The following is a 21,117-nucleotide window of genomic DNA, read 5'->3' on the forward strand; positions in this document are numbered from 1 at the left end:
CTTCTTTATTGCCCGTGACCTGTGACTTTTACTAAAAATATCCATGACAAAATCTTAGCCTTAATTATGGTGCACCTAGATGTTCCAATTTCTCACTGACTTCTGGAACAAGGTAAGCAGGGGTGGGGGAGAGCTGAAGTAAAGACACAGTCAATCCCCTTCAGAGGGGCTCAGAAGCATCCACCTGTCCTCCTACATACTGGTCCACAACTGGTTCCAGGGAACCCTCATTGGCTGCTGTGGGCAATCTCCCCAGTTGCGGGGGTTTGAGAGAATATGGAACTTCTTCCGCACTGCTGCCAGCATGGCAGAGGGTCTCTTACCCTGCACAGGAGATCCTTGAAAGTCAACAGAGCACAGGGGTGCTTTGAGTCACCATTTGGTCTGGTGACAGGGAGCAGGAGGACGATGACATATGAGAGGGCCAGAAGGATCATCATATGGTGGCTTATTTAGACCTTCCTCTCCAACTCACAACCTGGTTCTTCTCCAAGACAACCTAAAGCCTGGTCTGGTTTGTCATGCTGAGATTGGGAACCCACACTGCCCAAGAGGGGGCAATTCCATAGAGGCCCAGGGAGCCACCTGGTATCTGCAGTCGGTGAGTGCTTATTGCATTGGGAGACTCCAGGGTGGCTCTTGCCCACACCACTGGAGGAAGTGAGGACCCCAAAGTCGGTCTCTGGTGTCTTGGAGTGCTGGGGATAGATTTGGCTCCAAGACAACTCAAGGAGTAGAGAAGCTCTAATGTTTGAGCCTGAGGCAGGAAAGTGATCCCTTGGAACAGCACATGGCCAACGGGGCAGAAACACGAAATAGCGTTGCAGTGTGATAAACCGCTAATAGGTAAGAACAACGAAAGCGAAAGAGCAGGACTTTTCCCTCAGAACGACCCACTATAGGGGCAGATGGACTCTGCTAAGTTCCCACTCACTGACATTAAATGGTAGGAGGGAACTGAGAAGGACAGGGGCCACACTGCCCTATATGCCCTTGGGTGTAAAGACAAGAGGGCATGTAGGGCACAGACATGGCTCCACTGGTTGGTTTCAGACCTGCAGGCACGAGGCACATGTGCACCATGCATAAGGTTCACATAGATGATAGTCAAAGAACTGTCTTTTTATTGCGTGTTCCCCTTCCCCCATCTACTTCTTAACAATGTTCCAGAGACAAGACTTACTGTGGAATTACATATCAGAAAATGAAATAGCTCCACACAGGGCATTTACAAAGCATTGATATAGGAGTGATAAACTAGTAATATAGTAATCAGATATGAATATCTCACTATGGCCATGATCAGATGCTGTAATAGTGCTGAGGAAAATTAGGACATTTTAAGCAAAAATTAAATAAAAAAGAATCAAGTTATGGGTCCATAGGAGAGACTCAGACCTAAATAATGAAGTGTGTGGGTAATACTGTACCAGTGAATGCTTCCAGATATCTATGCCAGCATTCTCCAGTTCCTGAGTGCAGTTTGCGCTGATCATTGAATCAAAAGTCCTTAACACCTACATGGAAATCCATACAATCCATCAAGATTACATGCAATTTACTATATTCCTATCTAAATGCTACTTTCACATACACCTCTAATTTGTACCTATTCTTTTCTTGTCCTGTTGCAATCAAACGAAAGTTATGAATTTTGTGAGCATGTCCATGGTTCTGTAACCACATGGTAATAAGGGCAAACTACTTTAGCAAAAAAAATGGTTAACCTTATATAACTACTACTCTTTGAGAGGTGTTGCACATGTCCATTCCACCCTTGGTGTGTGTGTGGATGCGCAGTTGCCAGAAATTTTCCCCTCAGTGGTACCTGTTAGGGTGGCTCAAGCACACTTTGCTGGTGCTAGTATGAAGGGCCAGCCTACAGTGAGCCCCTTCAGTTTCTTTTTTCTGGAAACGCTGATGAAGAAGGGTTGGAGGGGGGTCGTGGAACGGACATGTGCAATGGATCTCGAAGAACAATTACAAAAGGTTAGTAGCGGTTTCTCTTCTTTGAGTGATAGCACATGTGCATGCCACTCTTGGTGACTCCCAAATAGTTAAACATACACAGGGATCAGAGTCCATGCACACACAGAATGTAGTACAGCTTGAGAAAATTTGGCATCATCTCTTCAGTATTGGCTGATGGGGTAGTGGGAGGAGAAAGTGCACACCAATGACCAGGTAGCTGCTTTACAAACATCCCAGAATAGAGCCCTTTTTGAAGTTGGGGGAAAGGATGCAGGGGTCTCCCAAAGCCCATTAACTGGATCCACAATGCCCTCACTGAGAGGCAGGGCCACTCTGGAAGACCTGCAGTGCTAAAATATTGACCAGATGGCGAGAGGATTCTTTAACTTCCTCCACCTGTATGCCCAGACTTAAGGCCACCCTACACCAATTTTTGGTGTGCCTTATAGTCATCTAGTGCAGGCAACCTGCCCACTCCTGAGACTGCATCATCATCAGGGGAGGAAGAAGAGGACGCCAGAACTAGCTGCAGATGCTCTTCTTCCATTTCTTGATCTCTAGGGTTTTGTTGAGCTGGCACTTGATGTCCTGTATTGGGCATGGTACCAGAGTCAGGAATGGGTGCTGTCTAGTGGGTAGGAGCCACATGCCTTTCCGATGCCATGGAAACCAGGGAAAGCCCCCCGGATTCCAAAGATGCCACTTGACAGGCATAGGCCCCCAGTGACCTCCTGGTCAACCACTTGATGGTACTCCTGTGACCGGCTCTATGGAAGGGTAGAAACATATGGAGGAGGGATAGCAGATGTGGCTCAAAGGATGGGAAATATAGGACCCAACTCTTGATTCACAAGACAACTCTCCTTCCACTGACCGTGGACACACAGTTATAGACAGACCTGGTGATTGATGCCAAGGTGCAGAGGCACACAGAAAAGCAAACATTGCAAGTTTTCCCTTTGACCGTACCAAAGGGCAAGCTGTCAGTGGTACATGAAGCTGGCATGATACTGAGCATTGTAACAATCCTGCTGGTTCTCCTGTGTCTGCTGGCACTGATAGGATAGACTCTTGTACTGTTGGCAATACTGGCCCTGACATGGTCAGGAGGACCCTGGCAGCTGCAAATGCCTCTGGTGTGGTCAGTACTGAGACAGTGTTGGTACAGTGTGGTGCCACAGATGTGGAGGGAGTTCCTTCTGGTTCTGGACTCGACGGAACCTGCTTCAGCACCAGAGTCAATGGTGCCATCTTCTGCAGTACCCAAGCAGAGGAATGCCTAGACTTAGACAGCATTCTACTCTTTCCCCCCATGCTTAGCAGACTTTGGGGCCAAGGACCTTCCTCTCTTGGCAATCTGCTTCTTATGTTTCTTCTTAGGCACTGGAGATAGCGAACGCTATTGGGACTCAGGCATGGTAGGAGGTGCACTCATTACCAACACCGAGGCATTCAGTGCCGAGTCTCACTGACCTGGCTCAGATGGAGGTCTCAAGGCAGGTTCCATGAGCAGAAACTTTAGCATGGCTTCTCAATCATTCTTCACGTGAACCTTAAAGTCTCCGCAAATTTGGCGATGCTCCCCAATATGAGCTTCCCTAGGGCACTTCAAACAATTTGAATGCAGGTCACTCATGGGCATAGCCTTATTGCAGGAACTTCAGGGCTTGAAGCCCGGTGACCAAACAACCCCTTTTCACTGGGAATCAACCAAAACCCTCAGATGGGGTAAAAACCAAACTAACTAAACACTAATAACCTTAATGCTGGTGCCAGAAGCATGTGGCAGCACAGGGCACTTGAGCCACCCCCATGGGTCCCACCAAGGAAAAAATTTCTGGCAACTGGGCATGGGGTGTGCACACACCAAGAGTGGAATTCACACATGCAATCACTCGAAGAACTGATTTTGCTCAAACTTTTTTAAAAAGTCCTGAACTGAGATAAGGCAAAGTAGGTGTCAGCCCAAACACATGCACTTCTAGTGAGATCCACTGCATATGGGTGTCTGTGCAGGAGTGTGCTTTGATCATTATGGATATGTCCACGATTGGCTTGTCTCCTAAAGTTTCAACTGGGCTAGCAAAGAAAGTGCCCCCAGCAGGCTGACCTCTGTGCATGTCACTGCCCTGTTGCCCCACCCAAGGCAGCAGAACACCACTGGTTTTACTCTGTCTGGGCCTCTGACAGTTAAAGAGACTGGGACAAGGATGTCTAAGGCACTTGGGCAACAGCAAATACTTTTGTCCTGTATCCTTATAATTTCCTCCTCCTCCTCCTCTTAAACTAGGACATTAAATACAAAAGATAATGGTGAATTAACCATTATTAAAGAAGTTGCACAATCAAAATCAGAGTCATGAAACGCAGAGGATAAAGGCAAGCTGTAAAAGGAAAAAAAATATCAAGAATTTTCTCTGCTTAATTCTGACATTAGAAATTCAAGTGCTGTGTACACCAAAAGATACTGTTGACTGGAGGCCCAGACCTGATCTAAACACAAATCAGTTTATCAACCTTATGATAGTTGGGAGATGTGTGTATCAGATTAGGAATTTCATTTTTGTTTTGTGAATGAGATTGTAACAGTTCTTGTGGATTAGAGCAGACATTTTGTAGCAGAACCTGGGTCTGGAAAACTGACAGTCTTCAAGGGACATACACTGAACGGCTCTCTACTACAGAAAGAATAGGGGTTCTGCTGACAGGGACACCGACTTCGAATGGACTCTGCCTAAAAGCCTGTGGAGAGGAGCGGATTGGAGCCAGGAAATTCCCCAGTGGAAGTGAATGGGCAAGAGAGTTCAAATAATGTTTCAAAAGGAGACTGCTCTGTGAAAGGGGACCATCGATGCCATGGCTACCTATATGGGCTGGTCCCTGCTCTCTTGTTGGACACAGCTGCTGTGACTGGATTCAACCACTGAATCCCATGTACCTCTAAGCTTGCGGGTATGGATAGTGACTGATCACTGTTCCTAGCTAGATTTCTCATGCTCCCTCTGAAATGCAGACTCTGACAGCCTTCTTGGGCAGTGAGACCTTGGAATCAGAGCAACAGCCCACCTAAGCCCCCCGTTGCTTAGACAAACTCCCCCCAGACTCCAATTTGGCTATGTGAGCTCTGATTTCATACTTACAATCTTCAGGGACAATATGGCAGTAAAGCAAGTAACTCAAGCATTGCAAAGGAGTTTCTTACACTAACTCTTTTGTGCTTGTTTCAGATTTATGGAAAAACTCCTGAATTCAATCCCTCATCTGACCTCACCATTCCCAAGAGTCCTGGGATTGGTCTGAGTCCTTAGGGCTCACCATCCCGCTGGCGTTCCTGCTTCTGACAGTGGAGTGGACCCCTTCACAGAGGCAGCTTCCTTGTAAAACCATCTGTTCCCTCTCTTACTAATGAGCTTCTGTCAGGAAACTTCAAGGCTCCAAAACATACACACATGTGCACACAGCTTCTGGGTAGAAAGTCCTTTCAAGGTCAGTGGCCCTGTTGGTAGAACCCCTATTGAACAACTCTCCCATACAGGAACAATGTTGATGTCCCTTGGATGCTCTGTCACAGCTTCCCAGACATAACTCTTGCTACAAAACCTATGCACTAATCCACAAAGACTATAATCATACATAGCATTCACAAAACAAAAATGGAATTCCTAATCCAACAGACAACCCCCAGACTGTCACAGAGCTCTTGTGTAGGCACTTACTTTAGCTTAAGTTGAGCTAAAGAAATACAAGGCACCCTTAAACTGACTGAAGAGCGTCCACACAAGGAGGTGGCTCTGATCTAACTACAGTAACTTCAAACCCATTTAATTAAGTTGGTGTAAAATGTGTACAGACATGGCCCCAGTAAAACAACATCACAAAAGTGAGAGGAATGAATGCTGAGTAACTGACAGACTGTTTAGAGTTCTGTTTTTGTTTACACCTATTTAACGCATCTAATGAAAATTTGGGAGGAAGTTTGTGGATAGATTCAACACCTCTTGTGTTGTGGTTAGAAAGCTGACAATGCACACCTCCTGACAACCTCAAGAAGTCCGACAGCAAAAAACAGGGAGGAGCAGACATGTCATTTCTGAAGAAAATAAGAAAAAAACATTGACAAAAACCTAGACATTTTTTACTTATATGGCTCAAGTACAATGTTTAGAAATCCTTTAACAGTGACCTTTAAGGTTTCTACAGCAGTAATAAGTAACTCACATTTCAGACACCTTTTCTAGTATTTTCTATTCTTTTCTGTCTAGCTCAGTATAATGTTTTAGAATATAAAATACAAAACATGCTACATGGCCCAGTTATTACTAGAAATTTATTTTTTGTATCTCTTGATATTGAGATTTTAACTCTGCAACTTGAATGTTGCATTACAATTTTTTGTACGTTATTTATATTACTAAGTCAAATCAACTTCTCTAAATTAATGTGATCAGTCCCAACAAACTTCAAGGTTATTCTGCCCAGCAATTTCATTTGCCTCAGCTGCCCAAAATGCTTTCATCCAGTTAGGGCACAGAAAGCATCTATACTATTTTTAATTGGTCCTGAGATCACTGGAGAAGTAAGTAACATTGGATATTATGATCTCTTGTACCTTGTCATGACGTATCAGTAAGGATGTCTTTGATCCCAGTGTGGAAAGGATTCCGGCCATCTCCACAGCAATGTATCCAGCACCAACAACAACACTGCGCCTGAGGAAAAGCAGCAAGATCACACATGCAGCATCAGAGATAACAGAACAGACCTTTGGCACAGGTTCTTACTGCTTGAACGAAAGGACAAGGTGTCTCCTGAAATCCAGACATGTCTTGGTTCTGGGACTATTTCACATGTGACTTTGCACCCCACGGCTAGTTCTACATTGTATGTTCTTTCCCATGATCTCAGGCTTTAACTCAATGGCCACATATGTTGTAAACCTACTTTATTAACTACATGCTACACAAAAGCCAACTCACAAAATGAGCCATCTTACACTTCTGTTTTGATGGGGTATTGATATGGTTACCATGACAATTGTTTTTGGCTCACTTACAAAGCTATGATTTTGTTAAGTCAATTTTCCCCCAACCATATAAAGGAAGATTGAAAAGGGTCAGGCACAGGTGTGGGGCTGCAAAGTGGTTATGCCAAGCAAAGGCTGGCATCCTCTCTTGGGCAGGCAGGGACACTCTTGTCCATTGACATTGGACCAGGGAGTTGGAGACAGGGTCAGTGAAACAGGCAAAATAGCAGGATCAGTCGAGGCATCCTCAGACAAGCTACCAGGGACCCTGTACAAGATGACTGAGCACAAGGCCAATCCAGTGGCTGAGGCTCAGTTGGCCTGCCATCCATTATTTTCTGCTCCAAATGGAGAATCTAAGAAAAGCTAAAGGAAAGGCACAGACACCAACACACAGAACAGGATGCCGCGCCCTGGATGGAGTCTCTACAGTTTCATATCTTTCCCTCGTTCATGGGAATGAACCAGTATCTCAGTCTTCCCATAATCCCAAGGGCACTGTCCATAGGCCTTAAATCATTGCAACCTCCTTCCTGAAGGCAGATTGTCAGCAGGTGGGTTCTGTTGTCACAACACACACTAGGGGGTAGTGGTACATGTACTCACTAGCCAGTATTTTAGTCATGGGGACTATCCTTCTGGGTGTGAAGGTTGCATGGGACTCCAATATGGCTTTAGCAGTAGCTGGAGAGAATGTGACAAAACAGTGCCAAATAAGTTACTCCTGCTTCTCCAAGGGTTTAGACCAGAGTGAACTACCATCACTGACGACTAAAGCCTTGCAACCCATTATGACCTGACTACAAGTGACAGGTTTGGGTCTGAAAATCTCCTGCCCATGGGGTCGGCGCAGCAGTGGCTGCGTGCCCTGCTTCTGCCACTCACTGCGCTGGGGAGTAAGTGTGACAATGAGTTGCAATGCCTCCCCACAGCACATGAAAGACAAGAAGCAAAGATTCAAAGAGTCTTGTGCTGCCCTAATGCAGTTATTTAAAAAAAAAAATCTAGTGTTTTAATAAACACAAAGCCAGGGGTCAGAGCCCTGGCCCTTTCTGATCAGGCAGTGTTTTATACCCATTTTGCACAGGAATAAGTTACTGCACAAGGGGCAGATACAACAAATTGAGTCCCATGTGTTTTGCTTTGAGCAGCATGCTGAGAGCAGCCTAAGATAGTTGATTTTGCTACTGAGAGTCTATTTTTTGGTTTGCTTACCTGGGCAATTCTTCAAGTTCAAAAAACCCATCACTGGTGATTCCCAAGCTGGCACCTGCAAAGCAAATTTCACACAAACCATGATATGCTCTCTCCCAATAACAAAATGCTGCTTTTTCTTAGCATTTGTGCATTTCAACATAATGATGTTCAGTTTAGATTTACATTTCTTGCTGTTAGCAGTTATCAGCTTTATATACAAATTAATCCCAAGCATACAAACATTTGACTTGTTTTTAAAGCTCATTTCCCATCAACAGTGGAAAAGAAAGGGCACTCTTTACTTTGCAAAACTGAGCGTAGGATTGAAAGAAAGTATTAAGCAGAGTTTGAAAAACTTCCCAAACACCTGCTTGCCCAAAGAGACTATATGCCTAAACCCACCACAAGAGTCATGTCCCTAAAGCTATTAAAATTTCATTTGCATTGATACATTTTCATTCTCCTCAGTTAGTCAGTTTGATCACCCCACAAAAATCAGCTGAACTCCACTCATTCCTCCTCAAATCCAATCAATTCTGCTCTCTCTACCCCCTCAAAAATCCCAATTCTGTTAACCCCAATCAATGCTGTCCCTCAAGGAGTAATTAACTCTGCTCCCTCGTCCCTATAAAAGAGTGCTCCCTCGTCCCTATAAAAGAGTCAGTCAGTACAGTCTTGTCTTCATAGTAAAGAAAGTGTATTTTAACACGTTAGCTCACACATGTGACAGTCCTAGCGTAGCTGTAGTTTTAACAAGGCAACTTGTAGCTTAACACTAACACTCATTCTGTGCTAGCCGGTGGAGGTGAACACTAAGATTGTAATGGGTTACCTAAACGCACCTTTTTCCTAGTGCAGGTAGGGCCTAAGAGGCTGCTCTATTCCTTGCCAAAATAACCAAGGGTATGTCTACACTCTGAGCTGGGGATGTAATTCCCAGCGTGAGCCGACATACAAGCGCAAGCTTTGATCAAACTCATACACTAAAAATAGAGTGTAGCTGCAGCAGTTAAGTGTCAGGAAGGGCTAATCACCCCAAGTACGGACCAGTCTAAGATGCTAAGCACATATTTGGGGTAGCTAGCTCCTCCCACTACTGATGCTACCGTGGCTACACTCTACTTTTAGCAAACTAGCTCAACCAGAGGCTAGTGCAGGTATGTTTTTTCAAGCTGGAATTTACACATCTAGCTCAAAGTGTAGACATACTCTTAAGAGTTGCCAGAGCTGATCTGCTCCCTATCTCTCCTCCTCCTTGGGTTAAAGAAAGAGCAGTGCAAAAAGCTGTTCCACTATCTTCAGTTCCCCTCCTTTCCACAGAGGGAGCCAGTAATTCTCCAGCTCCATTCACTCATGAAAAAATCTCTACTAGCTTCAGGCAAGTGGTAGAATTTGATTTTCAGGCTGTGGTTTTAATTAACAAAACAGGAAAACGTAGAGCAGGTACCAAAACCTGACTAATGACCTCCAATTTCTTTCCCCCCTTAAAAAAACTAAACCAAAATAACACATTAAGATTATAATGAAAGGGTTTCCAAATATTTTTGTTGAGGACATTCAGAAGGTATGTAACAGGTTTGATCTACTAAGATCAATACCAGTTTTGCGTCTTTAAAATATGTAAAGAAGGATTTATTTAATTTATTTATTTATTTTTTAAACCTTAAAAATCATCAAAAATGTCAAGACTGATTTCATTCTGCTGGAGCTTCTTAGAATTCTCAGGGGAGTATAAAGAGACCACTCACACCTTCAGTGAAGTGGGAAGGGCCTTGAGTTTTTAACAAAGACTTCCCCCTCTCAGTTGTTAGTCAATGAAGTTAAATAAGTGTTAATAAAAAAAAAGTTTCAAGCAGAGACTAGAAATCCCTTTGCTCAGCTTTCTACCTCTGGACTCTTGATACTAGCTCTTCAGTTACAATAGAACTATGTCAAGAGTGAAGCCTGCTTGGTTTATGTAGTCCCCTTACTGACACACAGATTGTGCAGAATCTCAGCTTTCATTATTAAGTAGTACATTTTTAGTCTTCATGGGGGCAAAAAATATGTTTAAAATGTGAGCAAATGCAGTAAGCTCTGCCTGAGACTACAGGGAGCCTGAAACAAGGGCTGAGAGCTGTGAACTCTCCTGCCATCAATCTCATTTGAACATAAACGTTAAAGCCCAGAGATGCACTTCACAGACAAAGGTAACTATTCTGTTGAGGGTCATTCTAACAGCTGAAATGGGAAATAGATTGGGAAAGAAACTCTCAAAATGGTGTGAATTAGGAGCTGCTGCCAGGAAGGAAATACCAAGGGAGGAACAGAGGAGACACCCTCAAAGAAAAGAAAACAGACAGGAGGCTGGGGAAGGGAGAAAATAAAGGGCAGAAACATCAGGAGTCCTCTCAAAAGGGAGCAGATTCTCCACGTAGTGATACTGAATGTGACCGTAAATAATAACTAAGAGTTTAATCACTACATAAAGGGCACACTCTACCTATGATCTTTGTGCAACTCTCTCATTGACCTCAGTGGGAGATCCATTGTGGATTAAAAGGAGTATGTGGTTATAAATTCAGACCCAGTCCATGGCCCATAATTCAAAATGTAATTTGGAACTCTCCACCAAATGGATGGGACACCCCTGTCACAGAGCCTTCCAGCCTACTCAGGATCCAATTTTTCTAACAAGCAGGACAAAAAACCCTTTAGCTTTCAGACCTTTCTATATTATAAACAGGCACAAGCGCTCCCTGTCACTCTGAGCACCCTTTGCAGGTATGTCCACCTTCAGCCTGCTAAGTCTGGAACAGTCTCTCTTATTTCCACAGTCATAATAAACCAGAATGCTTTCCATAAAAAATGCAAAGTGATAAAAGTCTCAGTAGCAAAGTTCAACATCCATGCTGAACCGAATGTGACTTCTGTGCTGACCTACAATGTTGCTTCCTATTTTGTGGAAAGGTATTTTCAGTAAAAGCAGAAGTGTTTAAAGGAGAATAAGCTGCACAAGACCCTACATTTAGTGTCTGACATTCAGTGACATGCATATTGGCCTCATAATAAACATATTAGCAGTTTTGAACAGGCAGATACAAGTTGGCTTAAGGGAAAATTGGCAAACATGGCATCTGTCCAAGTTGCCTGTGGAGGAGCTGCAAGCATGCCTTACAAACCTTAACTGATGCACTAGGCATCCTGACCTGGAACCTCATCCAAAGCTCACTGAAGTCAGTGGGAATCTTTCCACTGACTCCAGAAGGCTTTGGATCAGATCTCTTTCTATGTAGGCCAGAATTCCATTCAGAAGAGGCAGGGAACAGTAGAAAGCTGAGAATAAATGTACTTTCTAAGGTTACAATCTATATAGACCACTGAGAGCCAGAGAGACTAGAGTGTACTGGAAAAATAGGAAGTCCTGTTGTAACTCAAATGAAATCTCCTCCCACATGAGTACTTACATGCCATGATGTTGATCATGTTACTCAAAGACTTACCAGGGATTTCACTGTCATGGGGCACTGATGGTCGCCCACCTGTAGCTATCAAGATGTGGGGAGCAGTGTATTTTTTACCACTGACTTCTACCGTAGGCTCAGGATCAGATGTAAAAGCTGCATGGCCATGAATGGTTTCTATGTGAGCCTACAAAAACAAATTTTAGATTGTACTGTTATTCTATAAATCACAAAACCAGATGCTAGAGAAAGAATGAACCTTTCCTAATTATCAAAGCAGAAGACAAAATTATTAGGGCAGAAAAGTAGTAGGACAACTCTCTGGTTCAGCATTTCAGCTTCTGAAAAGTGCTACCAATGGCCCACATTTTCAAAAATGATTAGCGATTTTGGATGCCCACTCCAGAAAATGCTCAGAAACCACCCTCTAAAAACCAGGCCCCTTTACAATATCTCACATGGGCACCTAAAATCATGAGTCAGTTTGAAAAACGTAGGCCTATGCTCCTCTAGTAATCTGAAATGTTTGTAAATATAATGGAAGCCTTCAATCTGCATCAGAAGCCACTGTATGTTCTGGAGAGCTAATGAAGATTAAACTCCAGCCAACTAAAACATGACTAAGCTGGTAAGAAACGGTTACTTACTGTAACTGGTTCTTTGAGACGTGATCCAGACAGGTATTCCACGTCAGGTATGCGTGCACATCATCAAGTGCACCGTAGCTGGAGAATTTTGCCTAGCAGTACTAGTAGAGGGACAGTGCTCATGCCTTGCGGCCAAAACCCCTCCCCTGGCTAGATGAGGCAGTGCCACACCAACCCCCCTTCTCACACCCCCTCCCCAGAGTTCCTTTGCACCAACTCCCAGAGGCTAGACTCTGATGCAAAGGGACAGAGGGTGGGTTGTGGAACACAGGTCTGCATCACATCTAAAAAATAAATAATCAGTTACAGTAAATAACCGTTTCTTCTTCAAGTAGATGCAGCCCTGTATTCTACTTAGGTGACTCACAAGCAGCACTCACAGGAGATGGGACTTGGAGTCTATTTAAACAAGGACTGCAGGATCGTCTTCCCAAAGCTTGCATCTTGTCTGGATGCTGCAGTAATGGCATAATGGTTCATACATGTATATATCGATGACTCTCTGGCAGCTCTGCAAATATCCATATTGAGAGGTCACTTAAGAACGCTATTGATGTAGCTCTCACTCTCGTAGAATGAGCTCGCACACACAGAGGGGGCCTACCCAAAACTGTTTCGTATGCAATCTTGATGCAGAAAGTCATCCACTTAAGAGACCATCTGTGAGGAGACTGCCTGTCTCTTCAGTCTGCATACAACACAAACAGATGCGGCAAAGCACAAAAAGGTTTAGATAAAAGACTAGACATCATCTGATGTCTAACATGTGAAGATGCTGCCCCTGTGGAGATGAATGTGGCTTAGGAACAAAAACACAGGCAAACATACCATCTATTTAAACAAAACCGAGACGCCACTTTAGACGCAAATGTTGGGTGTGGTGGCAATGTCACTTTTTCTTTGGAGAACTGCACATCAGGAGGCTCTGCCATCAAAGACTGCAGCTCACACACTCCCCTTGCAGATGTCATTGCCATGAAAAATGCAAGTCTTTGTCATAGAGAGGAAAGAGGCAGGATGCCAGAGGATTGAATGAAGGTCCCATCAGAGCCGCTAAGGTCCTATAAGGGAACCAGATCCTACACTGGCAGATGGAGACAAAGGATTCCTTTTAAGAATCTAGACACCAAGCACTGGAAAACACCAATCTTCCACGAATGGGAGGATGAAAGGCTGAGGTCACCACTAGATACTCCCTCAATAAGCTAACTGGAAGGCCCAACAGCTGAAGATGCAGCAAACACTCCAAGATGGCTTGGATACTAGCCAGGATTTGCTGAACTCCACAGGTCAATGACCACATAGAAAAACCTTTCCACTTTGTCAAACGGGCCATCTTGGTAGATGGTTTTCTATACTGAGTAGGACCTGTAGTACGGCCAACAAACATCGCTCTTCCTCTTCATTCAACGACAAAGCAGCCAAGCAATGAGATGTATGGCGCTGAGTGCAGAATGCAAATGTGATTCTGTGAGAATAGGTCATACTGGAGAGGAAAGCATATGGGAAGCCAAATCAACAGTGCAAGAAGGTCAGAAAACCAACACTGCTTTGGACTTGACAATGCAATGAGGATGACGTTGGCCTGATCTGCTTTCAGCTTGAGGATGACCTGGGGAATGATCAGCCTCAGAGAAAAAGCATATAGGAGAGTTGACTGCTAGCTGATGTGGAAGGCATCAGTCAGGGAACCTGGACTGAGGCCCCCTCGAGCGCAGAATAGACTGCATTTCCTGTTGTCCCTTGTAGCGAACAGGTTGATCATCGGCATGACCCAAGCAGCACGATGACTTGCAGAACATGGACTTCACCGACCACTTATGACTCAGGGAAAAATTCCTCCCAAGATGGTTCATGAGATGATTCTAGACCCCAGGCAACTGATTGGCTATCAGAGTGATACTCTCTTCAATGCAGAATTGCCACAGTCCGATCACCTCTTGGCAAAGCACCCTGGAGTGTACTCACCCTTCTCTGTTCACATAATACATCACAATGCTATTGTCAGTAAGTATGTGAACCACTGAACCTTTGATGCAGTCTATGAAGACATGACCATCCATGTAGATGGCCCAAAGCTCCAGGACATTGTTATGCAGCGAAGCTTCCTGCTCCAACTGACCACAGACCCTGAACCTTCAGCAACCCCAGACACTCTCCCCAACCTACCAGGGAGGCATTGGTGACAACAGTCCTGATTGGTAAGGGCCGGGCAAAGGGAATGCCCTGACATACATTCCCCTGATCCATCCACCAGTGCAAGAAGCCCAGGGTCAATGGAGGGAGGCAGACCAACCTGTCTAAGGGATGAAGGGCCAGATGTTAAACTGTTCTGGGCCACATTTGAAGAGGGCGCAGGCATTGAAGAGGGCAATTTGTACATTGAACCACCTGTGTGCATGTGGACATGTGGCCCAAATGCCTCAGACACGAGAATTGTCATGGAAGGTTGAGACTGCAGCCTGAGACAAAGGTGATAAAGTGTCTGGAAAAAGTCAGTCTACAAAACTACTCTTGAACTCAGACTCTATTAAGATCTCAATGAATTCAATTGTCCAAGTAGAGACCAATGTTGACTTTCTGGTGTTTAGTATGAGATCCAGACAGTTGAGTAAGTGCAGTGTGGTGCATACATGAGAAAGGACTTCTTCTCTGGACCTGCCCCTTAGTAGCCAGTCATCCGGGGGGTACGCCATAACCACAACCGCACATTTGGTAAAGAACCGGGGAATGGAAGACAGACCAAAAGGAAGGGACATGTACTGAAAATGATGGTTATCCATGACAAACCAGAGAAGTCTTCTGTGGCTTGGGGCAGTGCAGCACCGCCTCATATAACCAGGGAAGGGGCTATGGCCACAAGGCATGAGCACACCCCTCTACAGATACTGCTAGGCAAAATTCTCTGGGTTCAGTGAACTTGGCATGCACAAACACCTAAGTAGAATACATGGCCGCATCTACTCGCAGTAGGGTGCACCATCACCTTATCCTGACTGAGAGAATAGGAGGAAAAAATGGCTCTCACTATTTAATAAAGTGGGAATCATTCTTAAAACCACAGAAATGTGCTTTGACACAGGAGAAGGGTTTTTATAACTTTTGGGAACGGAACCTGCACTGACCAAAGATGAAAAAAACAAGCCAAACTCTCTTGAAAAGCCTTCTATAGGTTCTGGGAAAACATGACAGTTTACAGGGGCATAGAAGAGGCTCTGTAATTTTAAGATTTGTTACTCGTACAAAATTTACAAACCTTGTTTAAGTTATTTTGATAGATCTCATTTAGGCGACCCACATAAGCATCACGCTTTTCTTTAATCACTCTGCAATAAAATGTAGTCACTGTCACTATATAAACTTTTTTCTCACCGCTAATAAGAATACACAGCAAAACAATGGGGGCTAGCTTTAAAATCCAACCTCATTAGATATGCAAACACATAAAGGTCATCAGATAGAGTCAATGAAAACGCTGCAGGGATGTGGAAGGTGACAGGGAAGGGGGTTTCAGGGGCATGAAGCACATGAAACAAACCACTACATAGCTGGTTATGTCTTTAATGACAAGAGATTTTCTTGAGCAAGGCCCAGAGCTTGCTGGCAGCAGACTTCCCATCCTGTATGGCACTGGCAATGCTGGCTCATGGGCCCAGGCATTCCACACTGGCTATGAGGGACATGGAACCAAACTGCAAGCAACTGAGTAAGCCTTGTTCCTCCCACAGTGCACCTAGGGCATTAAGTGGACATGGTCGCAGCAAGAGAACTGCTTATACATAAAGAAAATACAATATTTACATAAAACGTATTGTGTTTTAAAAGGATACATGTAAACAAGATTTTGCCACCTGGAAAACTGAATCTTAGACTTACCGCCAATTAAACTTCACATCAGGGGTTTCAAAGCCATAATCAGCATGATCATGGATGAATTCAAAGTGGACAGCTGTGTTCCACATCACCTGTCACAGAGGTAAAGAGAACAGTAATTCAGCACAGCATGAATGAAAAAAGCATCAATTGTGTCTAGTAATTCAAGATGGATTAGGTGAAACAACTCAGTTCCATACATTACTATTTTAAATAGGCATTGTTTTATAAATAAGGGCAACGTTAGGCTTTAAAGACCCCAAAGCCATGCAACAGGAAGCTCCTGGAGGCTTTGTGTTTGAGGCTGGCACAGTCTGCTCTGCAGGAGCAGGGCCACCACTGCACATGCACTTGCCCTGTTTAGGCCTACCTCTGCTTGCTGGTACAGAGGTGGGAGAGTTCCTAGGCCTAATCCTTCTCTTTGGGGAGACTTGCACTACTGTTTGAACAGCCTTGTGTTCACCTTGACTGCAAGGAGTCAACTGTGTCTGGCCCCTGTGCAGGGGCATGGGGGAAGGAGGCTCCTGGCACTATATTCCACCCTTTGTATGATCATAGAGCTACACAATCTAATCCACAAAGATTTGGAGGGGATTGGGGAGAAGAAATCTCATATCTAAGGCCCTACTTAATCTGTGATATTGTGGATCCTGCAATATTAGTCTTCCACTGCAATTTGGCGGTGGGAGCCCCCCCTCTCAGTCCTGGGCGGCCGACAGCAGGAGCCCCCACTGACAACCCTTTGCCAAATTACCGCAAGTAATGTCATTACTTTTCCACAATTTCCCATGGATTGTCTGCAACTCAGCTACAATTTTTTGACAATCATCTCGTGATTCAAGAAGAGCCTTACTCATATCATAGCACTAAGTTTATATACATAGTAGAGTATGGAAAAGTGGCCTTTTTTGATGTGTATCTCTTCATTTCTCATCGGACTTGAAATAGTACCATAGGAAAATAGTAGGTGCTCTATCTTGCACTTGCATGATCAATTCAACCCAAAGGGTGCAAACTTAACTAAAAGCAGTGCATGTGTTTTTGAAGTCCAGAACAATCTGTTCATATGCTTTTTTGAAGCACTGCTCATGATGGCCTGTTTTGAATTAATTATTCACAAAATGCTTTTGTGAGACTAAAGAAAATACTAAAACAACAAATTTTGCTCATAGATACCCTGGTGTAATCTGCATCCATGGGCCCAAGAGCACAATTTGTCCTTTTGATATTCATTTTACCTTGAAACAGTCTAACCAGTCTACTCAGCCTTAGGCAAAAAAGCAAAGTAAGGATTGTAGAGTGGAGTATTTTTGCAAGGGCCCCTAACTGTAGCTGCACCCTATTAAGTTTATCTACTCTCCCAGCAACATCCGTGTTGTGAAGAATCGGATGCAGACACATTCATTTCAACACAAAGACAATATGAAAGAAGAAAAAAAAAATCTACCTTTTTTGGTACACATCCAACATTCACCTAAGAGAGAAGAATATTAAATCTACATGTGACATTATGATCATAAAAGCAATACTTAGAAAATGGTAAGTCCACTAACTAAAGCTTCCCAAAATTGATGCCAATGCTGCACCTTTCTCCCACCCCCTACAATGCAGAAATATCAAAGTCATTTTGAGTTGGGCAAAGAGACATTCATGTTTGACACTTTAGTTCCTATAACCAAATTCAGAGGTTCCAATTCCACAAGGCTAACTCAGCCCTTCACCCTTCTAAGGTGGCTTAAAAACATGTACCATGCCCATTTTAAAGCTGTTGCCTTTCAACGGATTTGTAACAGGATTTCCTGTGTGCTCAGCATGGATAGTAAAGATTGCATAGCACTTTTAAAAAAGGAATACAAACATAGCTCAGTGTCCTCAGCTAATTCCTCCCCTCCCCACTACTGTTTAACTTTTGAGGGAGTGGCAATGTGATCAGAACACACAACTGGAAGCCAGCTTTGAGTTCTAATCTCAGCTATCATTAGCTTTTTCAATGAACCCCTTTTGTGCCTCATGACAGATTTCAGAGTAGCAGCCATGTTAGTCTGTATTCACAAAAAGAAAAAAAAAAAGAGTACTTGTGGCACCTTAGAGACTAACAAATTTATTTGAGCAAAAGCTTTTGTGAGCTACAGCTCACTTCATCGGGTATTTTCCACTGAATGCATCCGATGAAGTAAGCTGTAGCTCGCGAAAGCTTATGCTCAAATAAATCTGTTAGTCTCTAAGGTGCCACAAGTCCTCCTTTTCTTCAAACCAAGATACTTATCAAACAGACCTGTTTAAACCAATCACCGTGAAGCCACTCCCTTCTCTTACTTTCAGATTTATGCAATACTAATTTGTTCACTCCTCAAAGTAGTAGTATTTCCTGTTTTAACTAGCTGGCAAGTGACATAAAATTCACCCTGAGCTTATTTTAGGAGTGGCAGAGGTATAGGAAATACTAGGAGCTCATAGGAGATTAAATGAGGATTTTTCCTTCTAGTTAGTGGCTCTATTATACAAATTTATTCATACTTTTCATTAAAAATTTTCTTCCTAAAGAGCTTCATCAAAACTTTGCAGCCTTTTTTCTGTCAATAGACAAGCTAGTACACCTACATTGCACACATCCAGCACCCTGGCTGTCTGAAGGAAGAGTACTTCAAAATACTTAAACACTTTTTCAGGAGACTCTGAAAATAGAAGTGTATTAAAATGCTTACAGTTGCACCAAAACACAGCTCTGTACTCTGCTATATTCACTTCCTCTCTACTCTTTGCTTTTTCTAGCAAAAGAAAGATTTGGGTTTTTTTAGTGTACCATTTTATCTGAAAAACACAAATCCTCTATTTTATCTACTGTGAACCAGATCCTCAGCTGGTATACACTGACTACACCAATTACTTCAATGAACAATCTGACCCTTGCATCCGATGAAGTGAGCTGTAGCTCACGAAAGCTTATGCTCTAATAAATTTGTTAGTCTCTAAGGTGCCACAAGTACTCCTTTTCATTTTGCGAATACAGACTAACACGGCTGCTACTCTGAAATCTGACCCTGTAAGTCAGAAATAAACTGATACTAACTAGCATTGTTTTAATACCAACTGCTGGAGAAACCTGAATTTGGTAAATAGCTTTAACAATACACTGTAGCACCATCATCTTCTGTGTAAAAAGCTCTATATTCAGGCCTTGATTCTGTTCTTAGAAAGATCAGCAAATCTCTCAGATGTATGCTGATTTTACAAGATACCCATCTTAACGCATCTCAGAGAGAAAAAAATCACAGCATATTTTTTTCTTTAAAATCCTACATTGTCTAATTAACTGGGGCAGTAGAGCAGAGAACATTGCTCATTTGGAATTCTGTAAATCTGTGCAAACTAAGCTGCTGGAAAGGCTTCTGTTGTGTTTTGAATACACACAAATAACTTTAAAATTGGTTGTAAGATATTTGGTGCAGCTAATGTCTCCTATGTGTGGAGAACCTAGCACAGCAGAACACTGATCCTACCTGAGGCCTCTACAATCTTGGTCCCACAACAATAAATATTATTAAAAACAACATCATCAGCACCACAGACACACACACAATGGGGGTGGGGAACTCCTGGTCTTTCCTGGCTTTTGTCAGTTTGTTTTTTCTAAACACTCCCTCCTTCCTAAAAGAAATAAAAAGGGTAATGGGCAGCTGAATATGCAGCTGATTCGGAAAAAGTCTGACTTGGATGGGCCCCATCCCCTTACAGGCGTGTAAGGAATAATGACTATTGTGAAAATTCAGTAATACAGAACACCCACAAAGCCAGTTGTCCTTGTGAAGAAAGATGTGTGACCAATCTGAGTTGTGCAACACCTGACAACACTGTTTGGTCGATGTGCTGGCATTTTCTCTATTTGTGACAGTCATTACAGTTAAATAAAAGGATTCAAACAAAGAGCTCAGAGCCAAGCAGGGACTGGCACCACTAAATTGATGCCCACAGAGCAAGGGTGGCATTCTCCTTCCAATCACTGCACACAAACCAGACCTGTTCTTGGAGACTCACCACCCTTCTAAAAGGCTAAACGAGTTCTGGAAAGAAAACCCCAACAGGCCCAGAGATCTGCCCCAGGATTACTCATTAGAGCCCCTCTCTGCAGCATGTCTTCACCCCCACCTACCCAAGCCACATCCATCCACATACCCCACACCGTCCAGCCACGTCCATACACACTTATCCACGCCCCCAGCCATGTTATCCATCTACACACACACACACCCATCCCCAGCCACATCCATCCACACACCCCAGACCCTCCAGCCACATCCATCCTCACACATCTATGCCCCCAGCCACATTCACCCATCTACACACACACCCCATCCCCAGCCACATCCATCCACATCCCCTGCAGCCTCCAGCCAATCCATCCCCCCAGCCACATTCACCCATCGACACACACACACACCCCATCCCCAGCCACATCCATACACACATCCACGCCCCCAGCCACATTCATCCATTAACACACACACCTCGTCCCCAGCCACATCCATCCACACACCCCTGCGCCCTCACCCCAGCCACATGCACCCACACACCCAGCTCCCTCACCTCCCGCCCACCCCGCTCCCAGCCACATCCATCCACACAGCCCTGCCCCCCACCACAGCCTCCCACACCTGCCCCCTCACCCCGCTCCCAGCCCCATCCATCCACACACCCAGCCCCCTGACCCCGCTCCCAGCCACATCCATCCACACACCCAGCCCCCTGACCCCGCTCCCAGCCACATCCATCCACACACCCAGCCCCCTGACCCCGCTCCCAGCCCCATCCATCCACACACCCAGCCCCCTGACCCCGCTCCCAGCCCCATCCATCCACACACCCAGCCCCCTGACCCCGCTCCCAGCCCCATCCATCCACACACCCCTGCGCCCTCACCCCAGCCACATGCACCCACACACCCAGCTCCCTCACCTCCCGCCCA

At 44.3% G+C, this 21,117-nt stretch overlaps 1 protein-coding gene across 3 annotated transcripts in view; it reads right to left on the minus strand.

Annotated features, from left to right (window-relative positions):
• The window catches only part of GSR (glutathione-disulfide reductase), a 47,669-nt gene that overhangs the window by 21,760 nt on the left and 4,792 nt on the right, over nt 1-21,117 (minus strand). For 2 of the 3 annotated variants that reach the window (XM_038400709.2, XM_038400708.2), the window contains exons 2-8: nt 17,602-17,628; nt 16,158-16,246; nt 15,538-15,607; nt 11,674-11,821; nt 8,210-8,264; nt 6,581-6,680; nt 1,431-1,517 (exon numbers count right to left, since the gene is read on the minus strand). In XM_038400709.2, coding sequence (XP_038256637.1) covers nt 1,431-1,517; nt 6,581-6,680; nt 8,210-8,264; nt 11,674-11,821; nt 15,538-15,607; nt 16,158-16,246; nt 17,602-17,628 — 576 coding nt within the window. Of the gene's footprint in view, nt 1-1,430; nt 1,518-6,580; nt 6,681-8,209; nt 8,265-11,673; nt 11,822-15,537; nt 15,608-16,157; nt 16,247-17,601; nt 17,629-19,941; nt 20,364-21,117 lie in introns of those variants that run through there. The other variant, XM_043514005.1, reaches the window with a different exon arrangement.

Source organism: Dermochelys coriacea, chromosome 4 (genome assembly GCF_009764565.3).
Source record: "Dermochelys coriacea isolate rDerCor1 chromosome 4, rDerCor1.pri.v4, whole genome shotgun sequence".
Lineage (NCBI taxonomy): Eukaryota > Metazoa > Chordata > Testudines > Dermochelyidae > Dermochelys > Dermochelys coriacea.